Raw genomic sequence first — 21,036 nt, 5'->3', positions numbered from 1 at the left:
TGCTGTTTTTCCCGAAGGTGTGGTTAGGCAGGATCTTAAGAGTACAGCTTCTATCGCAGCTGCTGAATAATTCTGACAAGCACAATTATAAATTTCATTGCTGTGCACCGAACATTTCGTGGGTTACCTAACTGAATAAATGTTCCGTCGTGCATTGCATAGTTTGGAATATACACTCCTGGAAATGGAAAAAAGAACACATTGACACCGGTGTGTCAGACCCACCATACTTGCTCCGGACACTGCGAGAGGGCTGTACAAGCAATGATCACACGCACGGCACAGCGGACACACCAGGAACCGCGGTGTTGGCCGTCGAATGGCGCTAGCTGCGCAGCATTTGTGCACCGCTGCCGTCAGTGTCAGCCAGTTTGCCGTAGCATACGGAGCTCCATCGCAGTCTTTAACACTGGTAGCATGCCGCGACAGCGTGGACGTGAACCGTATGTGCAGTTGACGGACTTTGAGCGAGGGCTTATAGTGGGCATGTGGGAGGCCGGGTGGACGTACCGCCGAATTGCTCAACACGTGGGGCGTGAGGTCTCCACAGTACATCGATGTTGTCGCCAGTGGTCGGCGGAAGGTGCACGTGCCCGTCGACCTGGGACCGGACCGCAGCGACGCACGGATGCACGCCAAGACCGTAGGATCCTACGCAGTGCCGTAGGGGACCGCACCGCCACTTCCCAGCAAATTAGGGACACTGTTGCTCCTGGGGTATCGGCGAGGACCATTCGCAACCGTCTCCATGAAACTGGGCTACGGTCCCGCACTCCGTTAGGCCGTCTTCCGCTCACGCCCCAACATCGTGCAGCCCGCCTCCAGTGGTGTCGCGACAGGCGTGAATGGAGGGACGAATGGAGACGTGTCGTCTTCAGCGATGAGAGTCGCTTCTGCCTTGGTGCCAATGACGGTCGTATGCGTGTTTGGCGCCGTGCAGGTGAGCGCCACAATCAGGACTGCATACGACCGAGGCACACAGGGCCAACACCCGGCATCGTGGTGTGGGGAGCGATCTCCTACACTGGCCGTACACCACTGGTGATCGTCGAGGGGACACTGAATAGTGCACGGTATATCCAAACCGTCATCGAACCCATCGTTCTACCATTCCTAGACCGGCAAGGGAACTTGCTGTTCCAACAGGACAATGCACGTCGGCATGTATCCCGTGCCACCCAACGTGCTCTAGAAGGTGTAAGTCAACTACCCTGGCCAGCAAGATCTCCGGATCTGTCCCCCATTGAGCATGTTTGGGACTGGATGAAGCGTCGTCTCACGCGGTCTGCACGTCCAGCACGAACGCTGGTCCAACTGAGGCGCCAGGTGGAAATGGCATGGCTAGCCGTTCCACAGGACTACATCCAGCATCTCTACGATCGTCTCCATGGGAGAATAGCAGCCTGCATTGCTGCGAAAGGTGGATATACACTGTACTAGTGCCGACATTGTGCATGCTCTGTTGCCTGTGTATATGTGCCTGTGGTTCTGTCAGTGTGATCATGTGATGTATCTGGCCCCAGGAATGTGTCAATAAAGTTTCCCCTTCCTGGGACAATGAATTCACGGTGTTCTTATTTCAATTTCCAGGAGTGTATGAAGGAAGTAAAATAAATATGAATAACTAACTTCGAAGCTTGCTCTCTTTTAGCGTGTTATCCTCTAAGATACATCAAACACATAGCAAAATTTTAAAAAAATTACATAAATGGATGGTTTCTGCGATTTTTGAGTGGCTGATCCTCAAAGTGTTAAATTTTGAATGAGAGCCTAAAACACCATGAGATAAGAAATTCATCCACACATAACATAATTCATCCTGAGAAAAAGGAAATTTACTTCGAAAGTAACTTCTTTTTAAAAAAAATAGAAAAAATACTTGCTTCGACTAGGGTGGGGGTGAGCGTGAGGCACAGTGCATGCTATTAATTGTGCGTTGATGGGCAGGTGATATTTGCTGCAGGCGACTTTATGTCCACAACTACAGCTATTCACCTCTTACAATATCGGTTGGGAGCGAATATTAAATTTTATATTGATTTTTAACATATGTTTTACGGTAGGGATTGTGCGTGGTGACATAAAAATAGAAAATAACAAAAAAATGACGCCACATTTGTCATTGCTTAGTTTTGTAAGGACCTGGGAGGTACGAAACGGTACATTACGGGACAGTTGATTTACGACTCTCTTCTAACGTACAGACGTTTGCTGAATAATGTCGCTTTTCTTTAATAATGTGAAATTACTAGTAAATAGCAGAAGACCCGACCTTTTTCAGACAAGCTTGGTGTATCTGCCCAACAAAGCAGAGTTTTGTTCACTACAGTTTCGGCCAAATCATTGAATGTGGAACGTAGGAAACCTATATGGAATGTAAGAGCTACATTATTTAACGTACCAAATAAGTCACCCCAAATGTCGCTTGAGGAAAAACCACATAGACGAGATGGTTAATCGTCAAAAGCAATAAAACCGTTTTCCAGCACGGAAGAAACCAATTCCACAATTGTGCCAAAAATCCTCAACATTCGCTTTTGAACTAAAAGTAATTACATTCACAACAATATTCATATATTAGAAGGTCGAGTGAAGTGTAAGAATGGGCGAATCATTAGACTTCATAAAATTTTTTAAAGGGCCAATGATAGCGAATGTCATAATAACAGTCGACAACAGAAATATATGCTTCTCAAGCATGGAATTATGTTTTTGTATTTTCTTGCATTCAGAGGAGTTAGCTGCAAATATATACATATTCGAAAGTAACAATATTATGAAAAGGCTAGTTGCTACTCACCATATAGCGGAGATGCTGAGTTGCAGATAGGCACAACAAAAACACTATCGGAAAATGAACTTCGTCGGACACACACACACACACCTGAATGCAGTCTCTGGCTCTTGAGGTGACACCAGGCTGCGGTCATTGTGTGTGTGTGTTTTATCTCCGACGGTCTTGTCGTTCAAATTTTTTGTTGTGCCTATCTGCGACACAGCATCTCCGGTTATAATGAGTAGCAACGATCCTTTTCATAATGTTGTTACATTCCATCCTGAATTTTCTGTTGTTGATATTCGATAGTATTTCTTCATAAATAAGTTGCAGCTTATGTCGGTGAATCGGTGTGGTTAGGATGTTTTTAAATGTATTCCACGATAATTCACGTCTCTTAGTAATTTAATAATACATGGAAAGCAAAAATGTAACAGCTATTTCGTTGATTAAGTAGAAAATAACTAAAAACAATCGTTATCCTTACGACGCGTCTAGAACCGCTCGGCCACATAGGCCGGCTGAGTGTGTCATTACGTATTTATAGCGCACAATTTATGATATTTTTGTTACAGATCAATCGTTTACTTTTTACTAGATTCAGAAGTAAAGACCTTCACATATGGTCTGCTAAGTCTTATTTTGTATCCTACAGATAAGGTAAAGTGACGAAAACCTCGGATAAATTCTAGTGTCCGATTCCTTTCATCTGCTTTGAGCAATGACATCATACGTAAGGCAAAGACGCTACGTATAATCAATCTATGAAAGCAACGGGTCATATTGTGTATGTGCGTACAACTGTAGCATACGATAAAATTACAATGACATTCACGCAGTTATTTATTTAGCATGAATTACATCGAAGCGAAGAAGATAACGAAAACAATTAAGAACAAGAATTAAAACAAATTTTCATCTCTGGTAAGAAGTATTCTCGTAATTTATGCGACTAGAGAAGCACAGAGAACCTTTAAATTGCATTACAGTAAGGCACATTGTGAAGTCATACTGTTATAAAATAGCGTTAATTTTATGTTAATTATTGAATCTAACGGGAGAAGCGCGGGAAAGTTGGGGTTTTGACTGGGGGAGAAACTAGAATGTATGAAACGGGAAAATTAAACGAATCGCAACAAATACAAAAGAGTAGCACAAAATGTGGAGAAACCGACACACTAGATCCTAAAAAAAAAAGCCAGTGCATGACAAATGAATATCTACAAAAAATAAAGAATATTGGAATCGATAACTGGAATTAACCTCTGTAGGTAAATTGCAGTTGCAGATTCCAAGGGTTTCATGATTCACATGTAAATTATTTTTGCATTTACTCGAACAGTCCACGGGTATACTGCCGGTTCATAGTGTCCAACGGGCACAATATTTCGGCGATCAGACATGTCGCCATCGTCAGGTGCGCTGACGAACTTCCGTAAAATGGCGCACTATCGGGGAAAATCGGCCGTATATTAAAGAAACACTGAGTTAAAACCGTCTTTTGTCCGCCCAATAAAACACGGGCATTACTGGGAAGTAAGAAAGATGACCTCGGTGTGAGGAAGGCCGGCATATACCAAATTCCCTGTGAGTGTGGGAAGACTTATATCGGACAAACAGTACGCACCATCGAAGATCGTTGCCGAGAACATCAGAGGCACACTCGACTGAAATATCCAAATAAGTCGGCGGTAGCAGAGCACTGTTTGTCCGAGAAACACGAGATGGATTATGAGCGTACCAAGATCCTGGCTCAGACCTCTAAATATTGGGACAGCGTTATAAGGGAGGCTATCGAAATTCGCACCAGGGAACATTTTATCAACCGAGATTGCGGCTACAATTTCAGCGAGGCTTGGGACCCGGCATTGAATGTAATTAAAAAGACTCTCAGCAAGAAGTACGAACTGGCAGCCAGGGCGGACGTAGCGAGCACATCGACGCTACGACAGATTCCGACGCCCACGTCTTCGCGACCTCCGGCGCGCGGGCGCGGACGGCGAAGAGAGCGGCCATCGGGGGCGGGGGGGGGGGGGGGGGGGGGGGGAGATTTAAATCGGCCGCCCGCCCTCAGGAGCCGAACTAAGAACAAACACTGTACAACGAAAGACGAACGACTACCTTACACGACTAGAGCAATGGATGACCAAATGGCGAATTCGGCCCAATCCCAACAAAACACAGACAGTTCTTTTCAAACACAGACATCTGACAAAAAAAACGACAACAAGACGACAACGACATCCGACTAAGACTATGGAACACGCCACTCACACTAACCAACTCAGCCAGATACCTTGGAGTATATTTAGACCGACACCTGAACTGGAAAACGCACCTAAATCACCTTCTGAACAAAACACGACTACGACAAAACTTAATAAGACAGGTTCGAGGACGCTTCCACGGCTGCAGCGACGAAACAGCCCTACATACATATAAAACATTTATAAGACCAATACTCGAATACGCAGTCGCCCCACTCAGGGGAATACAGGCCCACGTAGCGGAAAAACTATACAAAACGGAAAGGAGGTTAATACGCAGCATCACCGAGCTACCCCCTACGACCCCCAGCAACGAAGTATATACGAGCTCTGGTATAGAACCACTCCAAACCAGAATGACCAAACTAAGGGCGAGATATGGAAATCACATTATCCACAATAGACCGGACATGGAGGACATTCTCACCATAAACGCAAGAGAAAACAGAAAACCAAAATACAAATACATTCCCCCATCACGCACAATAGCCCAAAACACAGCCAAAACATTCCCTGACCTCATCCCAATCCTACTACCCTTAACCGCAGACACAACAACACCAACTCACCTCGACAAAAGAACAACAGAATAACCACAAACACACTCACACCCGCACACACACACACACACACACACACACACACACACACACACACACACACACACACTCAAAACAATCCACCACAGGAAACACAAACAATCCAAACAGCGCTCGCCCCCTCTCAGGGAAAGGAAAAGAAGAAACAGGATAAATAATGTGTTACATACACCTAATTGTTATGTATTCTTCAAATTAAACTATGGGAGAAAATATATATACACTTGTAAAGCCAGCTACGCTTGGAATCTGTAATAGACACAGACTAACTATATATATATACATGCATCAACTCCACACACCACATTATCAACCACACACATAAGCACAAGACATGTACCTAACTAAATCATCCAATAAATTCCCATAATGTTAACATAAATTTACATTCCATATGTCTTTTATACCCCATTTATTTTGTATTCTATATATCTCTGCTCTTTCATGATAATATACCTGATTACTTTATCCTCATTCATCTTCACTTATCTTCATTTCTTGTAAACTTAAATTGTATCATGTTAACAAAATTGTTTATGCTGCTTCCATAATCTTTTCTTTTACTGTAAATTTAAATTTTTTAAATTTTATTATGTTTTAAATTCTATTATGTTAATATACTTGTTTATAATGTTTTCATTTTGCTAAAAACCTGCAGTAACAAAATTGTCAACAAACTATAAAAATGCACTTGCGGGAAAAATAAATTGTACCAAATAAAAATAACGATGTAAAAACCCAACGGCTGAAAAGGGACGCCAGCATGCCCTCAAAAAGCCCGCCCTCCTCCATCAGAGGAGGGAATTGGGGGGGGGGGGGGGGGGGGGGGGGGAAAGAAAAAAAAACTCAGGAGCTCAGTTCGTCAGCGCACCTGACAATGGCGACATGCCTGATCGCTGAAATATTGTGCCCGTTGGACACTATGAACCGGCAGTATACCCGTGGACTGTTCGAGCAACAAATACGCCGGGAGAAACTGAAGAATCATATTTTTGCAGCTATATACACTGAAGCGTAATACCATTTCTACATTTGTAATTCCTCTCTAAAACTACTGCGGTGTACAAGGTGCGACAATAAAGTAATGAGACTGATTTTCTTTGCAAGATGTGGAGCACTTCGAGGAGGAGTCAGGACTAGCAGGCAAAGCACCATAAATGCTAATACTGCACCCACAAGTGCCTGAGGGTGGCATGTCAAGCGGCACACGATGCAACTGTTGAGTCGTGATTTGTGGTGTTCGTGTGTCTCGTCACGGAAGTGGAACTGCATAATATTGCGCAACGGTATGCCATTTCTTTTTGCGTTAAATTGGGTGAAAACACGACGACAACTTACGGTAAGCTTCAGAAGGCTTTTTGAGAGGAGGTTATGTCAAGAGCTCAAGTTTAGAGCAAATGTTTAGTGAAGGCAGAACGAATGTTGAAGATGAAGACCGCAGTGAACGACCATCAACCTCATGGACGGTTGTCAACTTGTCCAGGGTGCGTGAGCTCGTACAATGTCATCAAAGATTATTCCTGAAAATGATTGCAGAAGAACTGAACATCAATCGAGAAACGGTTCGTCTAATAATAACTGAAGATCTTGGTACGATAAAGATTTGTGCAAAAATGGTCCCCAAAAATCTCACACCACAACAGCGGGAAACACGGAAAAATGTGGCAGCCGATCTGTTAGAGCAAACCACAGCCACCTTGTTCACCAGATATCGCTCCGATCGAATTTTTTCTATTTCCAAGAGTCAAAACGGCGGTCAAGGGACACCGCTTTCAAACAACATTAGATGCCCAAAAAACTGTGACGAGGGTCTTGGAGGATATTACAGAAGATGAGTTTCAGAAATGTTACCATCAGTGGTAGAAGCGCTGGAGAAAGTGTGTGCAATCAGAAGGGAACTACTTTGAAGGAGACAACACTAAACTTGACTAAAATGGTAAGCACCATTTTTTTCACATCAGTCTCATTACTTTATTGTCGCTCCTCGTATAGCAAAAACTGCACTAGGTAGCTAGAACTGACCTTCTATATAGATCAATTTTAGTTACCGATTCTAATATTAGTAACTTTTTTTGCAGTAGTTCAGAGGGCAATTACATGGCTGGAATCGATAATTAGAATTGGCACTATAGGAGGTCAGTTTTTGCTACCGATTCCAGCTTTTCAGTGGTTTATAATTTTGGATATTTTTGCAGTAAATACATGGACTATGTTTTTGTAGGGTTTCTTCTTGATCTCAGAACTACTATGAAAACTAATAAGTATTGTAGGTACAGCTTCTGAATTTTTCTCTTGTTCATAGTAATGAAGATAGTAATACCATATGCAGAAATCTTTTAACGCTTTAGTGTACACCTTTGCTAAAACGATCTAAATAAAGAACCGTGGAATGGTTGGAACCAGTAACTAGAATTAACCTATATAGGTTAGTTCGAATTACGGATTTCAGTATTTTTTAATTTCTACTTTTTCTCAAATTTCATTACTTGTGTAGATTTAACAATTAGTATTAAAAGTTAACGGTATTCACAATATTATGACTTCACCACGTGCTATACTGTATTGGATTTAAAGGTTCTCTGTGCTTTTCTTACTCGCATAAATTACGATAATTATTTTTTTCAGACATGTATACTCCTCTTTTGCTATTTTTATTTATTTTCGTTACCTTTAATTCTTGTCGATACAATTTGTGGCCAAGTAATTAATCATGTGAATTGTGTAGTTTTATCGTATGCCACATTCGTTTGTTCATGAATATGATTAGACGCTTTCAGAGATTGCCTCTATGTAGCTTCTCTGCCCTTGGTATGACTTCATTGCTCAAAGCTGACGTGTGGGATCGCACACTAGAATTGACCCAAAATCTTAGTTGTGTAAGTGAATTATTTTAAAATACTTTCAGAGGTACCTCCATAATTGAAAGTTAGGCTGGATGTTGATCCTTGGATTTAAAAGTTGTTGAATTATTAAGCTTTTGATACGACTAGCTCACTATATCAATATAATCAATGTTTTGTAATATATTACGCTACCTATCGTGATATCGTTCCGGTGTCAGTACTAGATTAAGTCAGAAAACATCTCTGCTAAATTTGTGTAAATACCTGACATTATGCACATAAACGAATTTCCGTTCTTACAAAAGCTTACTGAGCATTTCAGACATATTGTGGAACCGTTAGAAAGCTAATGGAAATTAGCATATGGCATCGTTGGCCGGGAGGCCCCTAGTCGGGGAGAAAACTAATGCTGCTTTCGAAATTGTTATTTTGTCTTCTAGCCCTGTGGAAGTGGTGAAGTACAAGATTCACAGTGCAAAATAAAATAAAAAGTATACACCAAAGAACAGTCATTTTGTCGCTTGTTAAAAGAACTGTCAATACGTTTCAACTTGACCACATGTAAAAACGATAACCACTGCTTTATTGTCAGGAATTTAGGAGAAATTAGGTTAACTGGACTACTACATATGTAAGAGTAATACTACAGTTCGTTGAAGTGTCAAAATCAGTACTCGATTTCAGCTGTAAATCAGAGAAACTGTAACTGTCAGCTCCACTTCACACAGCATGTAATTGAAATGAATGGAACTCAGCTTTCTGCCCCGCGTCACGTGACTGAGATGTCGGTTTCAAGCGTTAACTCGGTCGAGATAAGGGACGTGCGCAGTGTGTGTTATATATGGACTATGTGTTAGACAGTGGTATTGCTGTGTGATCTTTTGTAGACTTTGTAGTCATGAGTCGCTGTCTGCGTTTTCAGGGGGGAGGACGCCGGCGACGAGGAGCCGAACCCGGCCGTCGTCGCCGGCCTGCTGCAGCACCGGCGGACAGCACGGTGGACGAGGAGGTGGCGACGGTAGCCCGCGACACGCACCGCAAGAAGGGCCTGAGGGACACAGCGGCTCGGCGCGCTGCCGAGGCCAGCAGCCGCTGTTGCGTCAAGTGGACGCTGCAGCCCCTGTCCGGACAGGTACGAACAGTGCGAAGCTATCGATCACGGGTGTAGGCTACAGTGTTCCGGGTGCAGTTGTGGAGTTAAGGTTGCAACACCGTGCAGTGAATGTGCTACTACGTGCTTGGCTATGCAGAGGTTTCAGTTCAACTCTGAGTAACATCACCAATGTAACTCTTCAGGCTTTCCCAGCGATCTAATCACATATGGGGTTGTCGGGTGGTCTGTCGGATATCAGCGTGGTACTTGCACGATATATCGTGCAAGTACAATGCTGACAGAATGCCCAATGACCCCAGTCGTCAACAACACCGACACCGAGATGTCGCAGTGGTTAGCACACTGGGCCTGCATTTGGGAGGACGACTGTTCAAACCCACGTCCAACCATCCTGATTTAGATTTTCCCTGATTCCCCTTACTTGCTTCAGGCAAATGCCGGGATGGTTCCTCTGATAGGGCACAGCTGCCTTCCCTCCCCATCCTTCCCTAATCCGATGGGACCGATGACCTCGCTGTGTGGGCCCCTCCCCCAAATCGACCGACCCACCGACTGTCTCCAATGATTATGCTGCATATTCCTCTTTCAGAATCAGTTTTGAATGTTGGTTCTTTGTGAGATGTTTTACATACTGATCAGCCAAAACATTATGACCACTGCCAACCGCGATGGCACTGTGGGCAATTGACACAGTAACAAAAGTGTGTAAACATAGAAGACACGTAAGGGGGATAACCCTGGTGAAGATATGGGCTGCAAATGAGGAAATCCATTTAGATAAGCGACTTTGACAAAGGGGAGATAATTATTATGCAGAGTGTGTGAAAGAGTATCTTGAAAATGTCAAAGCTGGGCAAATGCTCACATGCTACTGTCACTGGTGTATACGCAAAGAGGTATGAGGACGGTGAAACTACCTTTAGCTGCTAAATTGTCAGATGTCCGTGACTCTTCACGGGATGTCGGGTTCAGAGGTTTGTCTGCTGTGTAAAGTAGGATAGACAGTGACCTGTGGCATCTCTTTTGAGCACAATGCTGGTGCACACAAGTGTTTTGGTGCACACCAATCATCGTACACTGTCGAACGTGGAGCTCCACAGCAGACCACCTCTACATGTGCACTTGTTGACCCAGCAACATTGTCAGTTAAGACTGCAGTTGGCACGAGACCATAGGTCAATGAGAAATGGGTGAATCATTTTTGTGCTACACTAGCTTGACGGTCGTCTCAACAGTTGACATCATTGAGGTGAGCAGCGGCTCGAAACGTGCAGCGTGCCACGGACGTAGGTTGCTGGGAGCAGTATTATGCTGTGGGAGATATTCTCCTACTCTTGCATGGGACCTGTGGTAGTATTCGAAGACACGCTGATAGCTGCAAACGACCTGAATCGCATTGTGCTCGATGTCCTCCTCGACGGCGATGTCATCATTCAGCACTATAATTGTCCTTGTCTTGGTTCCAGAACCTTGCTACAGTGGTTTGAGGAGCATTATAGTGAACTCACACTGATGTCTCGGTGAAAAAATTCGTCTGATGTAAATCCAGTGGAACGCATCTCAGTGCTATCAGGTATCATCACCTTGTACGCAAATCAGTGGCCCGTTATTTAAGTGAATTACATGACCCTTGCATAGACTTCTAATGCCACATTCCTCCACAAACCTACCAACAAACTCTCACTCTGAAGATGGACTAACAAGCTATTAAGCAGGTGGTCATAATGTTTTGGCACATAAAGATAAAGGTCTACCAGAGTTTGTTGGAATTCGACTTTGTATTGAGTCTGTGGTGTAGATGATTCCACGACTGTCATGTGAATACTCAATGCCATGCACATGACTAGTGACTTGGAGGACAAACATTGTTTACTAGTTCTATTTTGTCAAAAACTGGCATTTTGAGTTCGTGGCTGGGTACAAAATATAGTTTGAATCTTACACAGAATATTACAGTAACCAGCCACTTTTTACGATGCTATTTATTTGTTTACATAACCAAAACATATTTCATTTAATAATAATAATTTGTCTACATCACTTAAAATTGTCATGAGGCACAATTACAATTAAAAAAATGTTGTCTCACGTCTTATTTTCGTTGTAGGGCATCACCACCCCAAGGAAGTTTCGTCAGGTTGGGAAACAAAACACGAAATATAATGTAAAACGTGAACTAGCCATCTGAAGATGAACCTTTTGGTTCTAAAACGGTAACAGTGCTTTTTTTTTCAATAAATAAATAGCATTGTAAAAAGTGGCTGGGTACTTAATCTTCTGTGTAAGAGTCAACCTATATATTGTTTACTAGTCTGTGCAAGGATAGTCACATCATGTGCCTTGATTGAGGAAGTGGGCCCTTTTCACCACACACACACAAGTGCAATGATGCCTGGAGCAGCACAGATTCCGTATGGAGGCTTCATTGATGTAGCAGCAGCAGAGAGAAGTGACCCAACAGTAATGCATCAGACATCACTGGACACAGGAGGGGCATCACTTTGTCTTTTATAAGTTTTGACGCTCTGTACAGTGTCATAGTGGTTGCATTAGGGTGCCGAGGCTTTGAGGAGAATGAACATTGCCAGACAGCATTTGTTGTTGTCATAGAGCAACAGCACCTGGCACGATGGTGGGGTACCATTGGGTACACAATGTGATCATCTAATTCGCGTGGCCAGTAATTTAAATAGCAGCCATGACATTTCTGTTTGTTTAACTCTGGTGGCTGTGCCCTATATTTGAGGCCCCCACGATGTTATCTTTCATCGACGTAATGCAAACCGCACGTTCTCCAAGCTGTTCTGTCCTACCTCATACAGAGGGTGGTCCACAGTTACCCTGGTCAGTACAAGGGGCTACCCAAAACATGTGAGAATTTCATTGTATAAATCAGAGAAATACACTTATATCCTAAAGTCCTCTATCACCTTCAAAGTAGTCAACTCAAGCTTGTGTGCAACAGTTTCAGAGTTGTTCCCATTTTTGGAAGCACTTATAGTCCGCAGGGTGGAGGGTGTTCAGGATGCGTTGTGATTCCACTCGAATGACTTCAATTGCCATTGCCATTGCCATGTTGTTTTTGATCAGGAATTTTTTCCAAACGAGTGATGTGTGCCTGAGTATATAGTTATGGTGCACCAACCAGTCTCCTTTTTTCCACAGCTCTGGCCGTTTGGGCCAACAATTTTTCCTCATTCGCCTCAAAACCACAATAAAACTGCCCATTTACAGTTCGACCAGTTGAAACAAACTCCTTATGCACTATTCCCTAAGCTACAAAATAGCAGGTCAGCAACTGGAAGCAGTTAATTCCATAAATTATCTGGAAGTACACATTAGGAGTGATTTAAAATGGAATGATCATATAAAGTTGATCGTCGGTAAAGCAGATGCCAGACTGAGATTCATCGGAAGAATCCTAAGGAAATGCAATCTGAAAACAAAGGAAGTAGGTTACAGTACGCTTGTTTGCCCACTGCTTGAATACTGCTCAGCAGTGTGGGATCTGTACCAGATAGGGTTGATAGAAGAGATAGAGAAGATCCAATGGAGAGCAGTGCGCTTCGTTATGGGATAATTTGGTAATCGCGAAAGCATTACACAGATGATAGATAAACTCCAGTGGAAGACTCTGCAGGAGAGACGCTCAGTAGCTCGGTACGGGCTTTTGTTAAAGTTTCGAGAACATACCTTCACCAAAGAGTCAAGCAGTATATTGCTCCCTCCTACGTATATCTCGTGAAGAGACCATGAGGATAAGATCAGAGAGATTAGAGCCCACACAGAAGCATACCGACAATCCTTCTTTCCACGAACAATACGAGACTGGAATAGAAGGGAGAACCGATAGAGGTACTCAGGGTACCCTCCGTCACACACTGTCAGGTGGCTTGCGGAGTATGGATGTAGGTGTAGATGTAGAATGTCAAAAAACTAAAAGATCAGCATTAACTTCATGTTGCTGCAAACCTATCGAGCTTTTTTCAGCCTTGGAGAAGATGGCATTTCCATTGTGATAACTGCTGCTTTGTTTCAGGGTCATAAACCATAGACCCAAGATTCATTACCTGTTATGACTCTGGATAAGAATTTTGGTCACTCTTCCACTCTAGGTTGCAGCTCAGTGCACGTCTGAATCCTGAGGTTTCTTTGGTTGATGCTGTGAAGATGAGGGACAAACTTTGCTGCAATTTGTCTCATGTTCAGTTTGTTGGCTAGAATTCATTCACATGTACTGTGTGGTATCCACAAGTCTGTTACAAACACTGTAAATTGTTCGCCTTCAGTCTTCGTGAATCACGCCACACAGTTTCACTATAATGCCCTGTGTTGTGCATGTTGACAGTCAACTGCAATGTTTGTCATCTTCCACAGATTCTCTGCCTTCCTTGAAACACTTCAATCACTCAAATGTTGTTGCTCAACTCACTGGACTCTTACCAAATGCCCCTGTCAACAAGTGGTGGGTTTCAGCTACAGTTTTATTCAACTTGAACAGAATTTGATGCAAATCCATTGCTCCTTCATGTTATACATTCCACAATTCACACAAGTCCTGACACGTACCATGACAACTCGCAACTGCGTGCACCAAATATGATGCAACTTCGTGCCACAGTAGTGAAGATGTGTACCTGGAGACATCGTATTGCTACTGATTTCACTGGTACAGTGAAATTCTCAGATATTTTGGGTAGCTCCTCATTCATACTCCAAATTTCTCACCCACTGAAATTGTCTGGCCGTGGATTGTCGAGAGACGGGCAAGCCGATCCTCACCAGCCACTGCGATTGATAACGAATTCTGGCATGGAGTCGGGCCAGTGTGGAATGCTCCGTATCTGTCATCTGAGATCAGTTTGACTTGATGCCCAGCTGGGTTAGAGCCATTGTTGATCTAGAGATGGCAGCTATGTGTACTATGTATCACATCTTGTACAGCCTCAAGTCACCTGTAAGTTTAATAGATCATTTTTACTGGTTTATTGTAAAAGCACATAAGTAAACTTTCATCATTTGCTGGCCTTCCTAGTGTTGCAATTTTAATGCCCAGTATTGTATGTAATAGGTTCACTGTAGGCTGTGAAGTGCACTGAAACAGCAAAATAGTTTGCATTACCATAGCAATGTTTTCTAAGCAGCTTATGTGGTTAAGGAAATAATTTTGAATTCTAATTTGTTAAAGATTCTAAATATTTATTCAGGCCATCTTCAATAAATACTATACCTCATTTCAAAAACGGAATCTTTTCTACGTGTTTTATGCTTAAGCAAATACAATTATAATTGTGAATTAAAAAAGTATTCTGTGAAGTATAATACCTGACCAGTTCCACAGTTTTGTTACTTTTATCTCCTACAGAAAAATATCCCCACAAATAACCAATAATGATTCCTGGACACATAGACTTTCTGTGGACTTTAATAATACATTCCCAGTTGATCTACAGACTGACAAATTGAGGAAATTAATGCTGCCATCAGTTTTCATGCTCAACTGTAAATATAATTTTGGGTTTATCTGATTAAGTTTGTCAGTTATGTCATATAAATCTTATTTGGTACCTCTAAATAAGACTATACTGACATCAACATACCACTGATAATATGAGTTCTGTTAGAAAAGTATCCAACCTTATTTTTTTTTTTTAACAATTGATGGATTTGAATCTAGTGCACTTGCACGAGCGACCTTTATCCTTCATGCGCATGCATGAATTTTTTCCCACCCGTCAATATCATCAGTTGCAGGCAAGCAACAGTTGAGTGAGGTTGTGTGAAGTGCTCACATCTTTTTTTCATTGCAAGGGAAATGACAGAATAACTGGAGCTGTGCTACTGCATCGGATTTTGCCAGAAATTGGACAACAGCCAGGTGAAAACCATTTGGAAGATTCAGACAGCTTTCAGTAACAATGGTATGGGCATCACACTGAGTAAGGAATTGTAAAACTGGCTTAAAGATGGCTGCACATTGGTGGAGTCGAGCAGTTCTCTGGTCACCCATCAACATGCTGAAAAGACCAGGTCACTGCCAAAATAAATGCTGTGGTGATGCAGAACCACCATGTGACTATCAGAGAAATTGCAGAAGAGGTGGGCGTCAGCACTTTTTCCATTGTGATCAAAGATTTGGGCATGAAGAGAGTTCTGATGAAATTTGTGCTAAAGCTACTGACAGTGAAGCAAAATCAAGTTCATGTGGAAGTCCCACAGGACATGCTGGACTCCACAAACAATGATCCCAACTTCATGAACACTGTAATCACTGGCCGTGAATCCTCTGCATGTGGATACGGCCTGGAAACCAAATCCCAGTCATCACAGTGGAAGCATCCCTTATCGCCAAGACCAAAGAAGGCCCACCAAGTGTGCAGCACTATCAAAGTGATGTTGACTACTCTCTTTGACTCCTGTGGTGTGGTACACCACGAGTATGCACCACAGGGTGAAACGATCACCAAAGAGCACTACAGGGATGTCCTCCGTTGCCTATGTGTTGCTGTGCCGTCCAAGAGATCTTACTTGCAGTCAACAGGAAATTGGTGCCTCCATCACAAAAGTGCTTCAGCACATTCCTTGGACTTGATTCAGAGTGTTTTGGTTCAAATCCAGATTCCTGTGCTTCAACAGGCTCATTACTCTCCTGATATGGCCCCGTGCGTCTTCTAGCTATTCCCTGAATTCAAGAGGCCATTGAAAGGAATATGATTTCAAATAAGAGAGGACATTATGGCAGCAATGACAACCGAGCTAAATGCCATTCCAAAAGAGGCTTTTTTGCCATGCTCCCAACAATGATAGCACTGTGGGGAGAAGTATATGGAGTCCAAAGGGAACTACTTTGAGGGTGATTAGGCGTCCAGTGCTCTAGGTAAGCCAGTCTTTTTTTTCCCCAAGGTTGGATACTTTTCAACAGATCTCGCAGAGTATTTTCTCTTTTGCATTGGGAAATGCCCCAAAAAAGTTAAATTTAAAGTAATTGAGGAATATTCTTGACATTCAAATAACTGAAGAATATTCTTGAAAAGTTGCTTGATAAACTATTACCAATTGCTAAGCCATCTCCCATTCCATAAATTTTTCCATTAAAGGTAAAGAACTGGAAATCAAGGTTAAATTGCAAGAAGCCTAACAGATCTACCATTCTTTATTTTTCTTTAAGCCTGTGATTGCCATTCCCATAATCCTAAGAAAGCTTAAAATAAAGTACTGCAGATCTTTTCTTTTCTAACTTATCTATAACTTCTAATTTTTGTTAGATTATTAGAACAAATAGGGGTTTACCTGTCATCTTCCTAGCACATGAAAACTGCTTGTATGTTCAGCAGCAGCAAGAAATATGATACAGGTTAACAGTCATTGTCAGTGGCCAATTTCCTATTACTGTCAGCTTTACACGAGTTGGAAATTGCAGACCCTTAGCTCCGAGAGAAAGGTTTAAGCAAGTAAATAGAGGAAATCTCCGCACATTTATCTGAAGATAAAATGCGAAAAGTAGAAAAATATTTCAGGACTGCCCAAACGTGAGATTGGGGCCCACATTGACTTCCAGTGGGAAAACATGAGTCATGTGTCTAATAGAATTTTCTAATAAAAAATATTCGGTCTAATTATATAAGAATAGTGCAGGCTTTGTTTTTATTATTTTCAGAACTTCGTCCACTGTGCATGTAGTATAATCTGCAAGCCAGCTAATTTGCACCCATATAATTGAGAAATTGCTGTAATTTTAAAATTCCTGTGTTTTACATTGTCCATCATTAATGACATTGTAAGTTTAAGTATTAAAAAGAAATGGGTTCACAGGGCGTAGGGTCATGTGCAGTGCAATATAATATTCTTATGTGTTTTTCATTAGACATACTTTCAATTATTGTTAGCAAACGTGGGACATTTGCTCAGTTAGATGTGGTTTGACACACTTCTTTACTCTGTGAAAAGCTTTTTCAAAATCAGTAAAAAGTAGTGTAAGGTTGAAAATTGTATTCTCATTTTGTTTATTATTTATACCATTGTGAATATGCAGTCTGTCCATAATCAACCTTTATGGAATCCATTTTGAATATTTGATAAAGGACGTCTTGGTGTACATCATGAGCCACACTTAAGAAATATATATTTGCCAAACCGGTATTTGGGTCTGTAGCCTATCATCAGTGGTATCTGATACAGAGGATAAAACAAACAGATGTATGCTTATCAATCTCTGTAACATACAGCATTTCATATACACTAAATTGGAGACATTGTGCACCACTGCATCAGTTAATATGTTTGTCAGATATAAAATCTTTATGCTAGTTGAAAATGATACGGATCTAGGAAACAGAGCCCTGAGAAATTTAAAATCTGATTATAACATTGTACATAAATGTGCCTACAGGACCAAGACAGGAGTTTTTATCTGTCATACATCTGTGTTACACAAACATGTGTACTATTTGGGCATAAGCTGACCTTTTGTGTGGTGGCTGTCATGAATGGCAGGAGGCGTACCTTGACACACAGTAGGACTGCTGAGGTATGAGGAACAGTGAAAGGAGGACAGTGCCGGCATCTCCCTGAAGTCACCATTACCCATGTTTTGCGTTTATATGAAAGCAGAGATGACGCATACAACACTCGGATACCCACGACTATCTTCTAACTCGCCAGGTTTCTCCACTAACGGCTGCTCCAGGAAAAAGGGTCAACTTACTGTGACCAAACTGGACGTGATGTTACTATGAACTGCTAAATGATCAACTGCCCGGTCATATTCTACGTACTGACATGTTAAAAAAACATGGAACTGGTGCTCAGCTCATAGTGTACATCAAGATGTCCTTTGCTAAACGCATACAAGATTTTAATTTTGGAGGGAGTTGAGTAGCACTTCTACTAGCATGACTATCCAACTTTTGAATTTTCTTTGTATAGATTTTATACACTGTGAACAGTAGTCTTACGCCTCTGTAGTTCAGTTTTCTTATGCATTGGTTATATTGTTTTGTTGCTACATCAGTTTTCATTGATATACCAAAGTAAAATATACCTCAGAAATAGTAAACACTTATGTTACACTCAGCTTAATCTACACACGATGTTATTGAAATGGTTATAAGATAATATGAATTTTGCAGGATCCACCGTTGAGGCTGATTGTGAAGCGCACCCTAACAGTGAGCGAGAGCTCTGATGTTGCAGCAGAGTATGCAGCTAATGAAAACATTATATCGCCGAAGTCAGGACCGCGTGGAAGGCGGCACAGTACTAATGACTGTCAGTCTAACCGTCGAGAGAGCCAAACGGACAATTCTCTCCGTTTTAGCCAGAACGTGGACCAGCCTGACAGTAGCATGCAATGGCGCAAACGGCGAAACCCTGTATCACTTTCATCAGTTGATGGCGAGGAAGATGTCAGCAATGATGCTGATGATGATGAAGAGGATGAAGAAGAAGAAGATGATGATGATGATTATGATGATGAGGACTGGGTTCCTAATAGCTACAAGTACAGAAAATCTGTTGCTGGAGCGCACAGCAACTTAAGTAAGAGGGAGCATTTGGCAAAGCGAAGAAAATCTATTAACGTTGGAACTGATGACTACTTAAAAATTTCGTGTGGAAAAACTGTAGAAACAGTGACAGCATCCCCTGAACAGGTAGCAGAAACAAACAAGGAAGAGTCTTTGATCACATCAACAGATACTATGCATCTACCTGAAAGGGAGAAGACTGCAGTGGTTGAAACAACTGTAACAGCTGTTGTGGATACACCCAAATCATCAGTTGAAGAACATGTTCCTGATACTACTCAAGTCACAGTGACATCCCACTCTACCACTGAAAGCAGTCAACCACTTGTGTCGCAGATCCGACACAAAGTCTCTTGTGATACTTATGAGACTTGTCAAGAGCCAGCACCAAAGAAATACAAAAAGGCATGGCAGGAATTATGGAGTGCTCAACAAAATAATGTGTCATCACTTCCAGAGGTGGCATGTAGAAGTAAAGAATTGCAACATGGAGAAGAGAGATGCACCAGGGACCTCACACAACCACCAACAGCAGAGACACGAATTGTCGCCTCTCCATCTTCATCTAGTCATGTCGATCAACAGGACACTTCAGAAGGGCAGTGTAAAGGCAAGGTAGGCATAACAAGCAAAATATCATCTCAGCTGACTGTGGCACCTCACAGTCTGAGTGATGATTCAGTGGAAACACTCAGTGATACAACTACAGATGAGTCTGATAGTGAAGCCAACCCAGTAATAATGCATCAGAAATTCAGTAGTGTAGTCCAACATCAGGATGTCGCAGTACACGCTTCACAGCAGCCACAGGGATTTACTATGCAGCAGCAGCAGCAAGGACTTATAGCTGAAGCCTGGTACATGGTGAACAGAAGAATGATGAGAGTGCAAGTTCAAGGTCGCCTTGATGGTACATTGAACAAAGTACCTCAAGAAATAATTGAACACTGTGTGCAACAACTGAAGAGATCAAATGAATCTGTTCACTCATTGCATTATAGTCTCTTTCCTTCAAACTATTTACCTGTGCATAATCAAGAAGTAAAGCCGTTTTTGTGTCGCCACATTGGGCGTGGAGTGGAGTGTCCGTTCTATCCACCTTGCACACGTGTTAAACAAGAGCCTGTGGATGATATTCAACTTTACCATCAGCATCCAATATTCACACCATCCTCAGGGATGTTCCCATATGATGGTCAGCCACTGGGTTGTGCTAATGTGGTGGTGCAAACAGAAGGCTGTTTTAAAAAGGTGAAGTATGTTTACTATGTAGCAACTTGTCTTATCTGCCAGTTTTTTTCCTAATACAATTAAGCTGTAGCTGATTTCAATTATTTGCAGCAAATATTTCAGAGGCCAATCACTGAAGGCTCATGCGGCTCCAGGTGACTATAAAAACTTTTCTGCATCATAATGTGATCCCTTTACAGAGTGTTCCCTGATTTGTTTTGTGGGCAAGAGTAATGATGTGAATCCTCTCAACATCAACAATGAGGACACAGGTTCAGCAGATTCATGCAACTCATCTCCATTATAAATATTCCAGTTTCCTCTCTGCATGGACATAAGATTTATTTAAGACTGAATGTGGCACTGCACGCTGCTATGTTCCTTGTGCTTCCTGTATGCTTGCATTTCTTGCATACAGTAATATCGAATGGCATGCTAGCAGAAACAACTGGCACAATTAAAGGAAGGATATAACCGATAGCTGTGAGAACAGGATGATATGCTATCTGTCATACAATGAACTTTTGTCCGAAAAAGCAATCAGATTATTACTTGTCCTGTCCAATGGTATAACAGTCTTTCTAGATCAGAAAATATGTACTCTCATTACTATATGAGGCCATTGCAAAACTTTTTCTGATATGATTTAATCCTTCCTACTCCAACAATGAGTGACACTCAAC

General features: G+C 42.1%; 1 protein-coding gene across 1 annotated transcript in view; it reads left to right on the top strand.

Annotated features, from left to right (window-relative positions):
* The window catches only part of LOC126092632 (uncharacterized), a 96,361-nt gene that overhangs the window by 5,410 nt on the left and 69,915 nt on the right, over positions 1–21,036 (top strand). Inside the window, exons 2-3 of the mRNA XM_049908355.1 lie at positions 9,408–9,617; positions 18,728–20,374. Coding sequence (XP_049764312.1) covers positions 9,408–9,617; positions 18,728–20,374 — 1,857 coding nt within the window. The remainder of the gene's footprint in view (positions 1–9,407; positions 9,618–18,727; positions 20,375–21,036) is intronic.

The sequence above is a fragment of the Schistocerca cancellata genome, chromosome 7 (assembly GCF_023864275.1).
Source record: "Schistocerca cancellata isolate TAMUIC-IGC-003103 chromosome 7, iqSchCanc2.1, whole genome shotgun sequence".
Taxonomy (NCBI): Eukaryota; Metazoa; Arthropoda; class Insecta; order Orthoptera; family Acrididae; genus Schistocerca; species Schistocerca cancellata.
The sequence above is the reverse complement of the archived record's forward strand: the minus strand, read 5'-3'. Positions and strand labels throughout refer to the sequence as shown.